Genomic DNA, 3,413 nt, shown 5'->3' on the forward strand with positions numbered 1-3,413 from the left:
CTACAAAACAAACTTATCTTTTATACAACAATAAGTTATGAAGTCCATCTTTTTCAGTTGATATCTCGATCTTTTCACGGATCCTTGGTTGTTGAGGCTTGCCCCAGCATTACACCGGAACCAGGTCGTTACAACCCGTTTTGAAGTTCCTGTTAGGAAACTTTGGGAAGTTCCATTTCTGGAACTTTTCTTCTGTCTTTACTTGTCCTCATGGATCTTCTAAATTTCCTTTGTCTCAGTTCCTACTTCAACTCCCAACGCTTACTGAACCTGCAAACATCACAACACTAGAAAATCCTTATTAGATGGAAGTTTGCTCAATTCTTAACATCATCATCAAAACCTCATAAGGGTCAACAATTTCCCCCTTTTTGATGATGACAAACTGCGCAAAGTCCTGAGGATAACAAGTAAAGAAACAGAAGGTTAATTTTTCATTTTTCTATTTTTTTTTCACATAAGCTAAGTAAAGAAACAGAATAGAATGAAATGACAGAATAATGAAAAGAATGAAAAACAAACAGAATGAAAAACAAGCAATTAAAAATAAATTGAGAGAAGAGAACAACCTTTGTTACTTACTTAACTGGAACTAGAACAACTTCAGCTTCCAAGTTTGCTCCTTCTTTTCCCCCTTTTGGCATTATCAAAAACCTGACTTTTCAAAGTTTTATTCATCTACTCACAGCCCCACAGACAATTCATCGAATGTGGGAAGCTGGAAGCAGCGCTGGCTAGCTCTCTTAAGCTAGTACTTTCACACAAATTTTCCTGTTTATTCGCAACAATGCATGCATATATATACAAAGTTCCATAGCAATTAAAAAAACCAACCATCCAGAGTGCTTAAAAAATATTACAGACCAAGTTCCAAAATATCCAAAAGCAAATAAAGTTAAAAACAACCAAAGAAAACATATCATTGTTCCAAAATCAACATGAAATAGATTAAGCTAAGGGATGGCTGGGATAGGCTGCAAGGGTAATAAGGCTTCAAGCACTTTGAGGATTTGCTCAAGCTCTGCCTTGTTGTCTGCTTGAGCTTTCTTCAATTTCGCTTCCAGGCTTGAAATGGATTTCAGAAACTCCTTTGCTTGAGAGGCATTGCTTCTCTCCATTGCCTTCATCTTCCCTGCCATATCAATGAGCTGTCCTTCAATCTGCATAAGTCTGTTAGACAAATCAGTTACCAACTCATAAGCTCCTCCTTCACCTTCTCTTAACACCAGGGGATCAGTAACACTTGTTATGGCCTGAGTTCCAACTGAGAGCCTTCTGCTCTTCCTAACAGGACCTCTCAGCTGTGAGTCATCTTCCTTCCCTTTTTTCTTCCGAGCTTCATATTTCACACACTTCCCCCTCACTACAGCAAGACTTAATCCCCTCAGAATGGTTTCATTAATCACATTTTCTCCTTTCTCCCTCATGTGCCCATTAAATTTCTTCAATTTCACATCCAAATCTTCAAACACAGAAGCAAGAATTGCGGCATATCCTACTTTTATTTCCTTCTCTTTGCAGTGCTCTAAGTGTTGGAGCATAAGGGCTGGGAAATTGATTTTGATTCTTTTTGACATGCAAAAGATTAGGGCCATATCTAAGTAGCACAATTCATTTTTCTTTTGTGTCGTTGGAACCAAGGACTTTTTCACCAAATTAAATAACAGTTTGTGCAAAGGAGAAAGATCATTGTGATTCATGACACTCACACCCTTCTTACCACCCATGTAATTGATTATTTCAGTTTTAGTATGCCTTGCCACTTTCACAGTTACAACCCCTTTCATTAGGTATCAAACCCCTCACATGGAACTTGAAGTAGAGTTCCTAGTCTAGCAGCATCAAACTAAATATCAACACCATTAACTTTGCTATAACACACACCATCTTCAAATTCACATTCCTTAATAAATTCATCCATAGCCAGTGGATACAGATAGTTCTTTGCTTTAACAGTAAACATAAAATCCCAACCCTGAAACTTAAGCAGATCTAATAATTCAAAGTTCACCATACTACACCATGCATCATCAATTCTATAGCCTACAACATACCTTTCAGCTTGCTTTCCCAAAGCCTTGTCATCTTCTTCCCCCTCAGAATCATCCTTCGCCTCTTCATGTTCATCTTCTTTCGACATTGCTTCAATTTCTAGAATTTGCTCCTCCAGCGATTTCTCCGATTTTTCGGCCTTTCTTTTCTTTCATTGAGAAAGTCGATCGAGGATGATGTGTAAACTTCCAGTTAAGGAAGTTGCAGTTTCTTTAATAGCTTTTGGCTTAGTATTTTTGGGTTCTGAGGTGGTGTGAAGTAATTCAACAAGAATTGGTTGTGGGCTAGGGGATCTGGCTGGTGATTGCACTTCTTGGTTCTTAGGGTTTTCATCGGCCATGATTGGAGATGGTTTACCTTTAGAAACTTTGTGGTTGAGAAAGTTCAAGAGGTTTAATTTGATGTGACTATGAGTTATTTTGAGTGGTTGGGTGAGTATTTAAAGGGGGTAATTATATGAGGTGGTGTATTGAAGTTGAAGGGTTAGTTTTAGGAACAATGAACTTTATCTTATTTTTTAAAGTTAATCTGGATGGAGTTTCAATTTAAGATTTATTTTTCCACGCTATAAAAGATATTTCCAGAAGATGATTTTCTTGAAAAGAGAATAATTTTTCAAATTCGAAATTCATTGGAACTAGTCATATACAAGTCTACATTGCCTTGAATAATATGTACAGTTTAAATAGGTGTTAATTATACTGACCTCCAAGAATTCACCAACGGTGACATTCCCGTTATGTTTATCACACCAAGTTTGTGATAGATGTTTTATTTCTTCTAATTGGTCCTGAAATTTACAATGCCATATCTAGGAACTTCAGTTACAATCAATTCAGCTTGATCATCCCAAGTTCCAGTCTCATGTTCACAAAGCGTTCTCTGTTCAAAGGCTTAGTTAGAATATCAACAATTTGATTATTAGTAGGACAAAATTCTAACTTAATATAGCCTTTTTCCACATTATCTTTTAGAAAACGATGTCTAATGTGGATATGCTTAACCTTAGAATGTTGAACTAGATCCTTTGATATACAGATAGCACTAGTATTGTCACAATAAATTGGAACACATTCAAATTTTAAACCAAAATCACATATTTGTTGTTTTATCCACAACATCTGTGAGCAACAAGCTGCAGCAGCTACACATTCAGCTTCTGCTGTGGACAAAGCAACTGTATTCTGTTTCTTGGAACCCCAAGAAACTAAGCATGATCCAAGAAATTGAGTCATACCTAATGTGCTCTTTCTATTCACTAGATCACCTGCATAGTCAGCATCTGTATATCCCACTAAAACAATTGATTCATTTCTTGGATAATAGAGGCATAAGTCAATAGTTCCTTTTAAATACCTAAG

At 36.6% G+C, this 3,413-nt stretch overlaps 1 protein-coding gene across 1 annotated transcript; it reads right to left on the reverse strand.

Moving 5' to 3' along the window:
* Positions 1 to 471: 471 nt before the first annotated feature.
* LOC145572310 (uncharacterized) lies at positions 472 to 2,362 on the reverse strand. The gene is made up of 2 exons (XM_081631300.1): positions 2,055 to 2,362; positions 472 to 1,170 (listed from the first exon to the last, which is right to left on the reverse strand). Exons 1-2 carry the CDS (start codon positions 2,138 to 2,140, stop codon positions 954 to 956), a joined length of 303 nt encoding a protein of 100 aa, XP_081487426.1. The 5' UTR covers positions 2,141 to 2,362; the 3' UTR covers positions 472 to 953.
* Positions 2,363 to 3,413: the final 1,051 nt, after the last annotated feature.

The sequence above is a fragment of the Chenopodium album genome, chromosome 12, assembly GCF_948465745.1.
Source record: "Chenopodium album chromosome 12, dcCheAlbu1.1, whole genome shotgun sequence".
Taxonomy (NCBI): domain Eukaryota; kingdom Viridiplantae; phylum Streptophyta; class Magnoliopsida; order Caryophyllales; family Amaranthaceae; genus Chenopodium; species Chenopodium album.

Coding starts and splice junctions, on each gene's coding strand:
- LOC145572310 (XM_081631300.1), bottom strand. CDS start 2,140: ATGTCGAAAGAAGATGAACATGAAGAGGCGAAGGATGATTCTGAGGGG. Junction 1,171..2,054: donor TTGGGAAAGCAAGCTGAAAG/GTATGTTGTAGG, acceptor TTTGTCTAACAG/ACTTATGCAGATTGAAGGAC.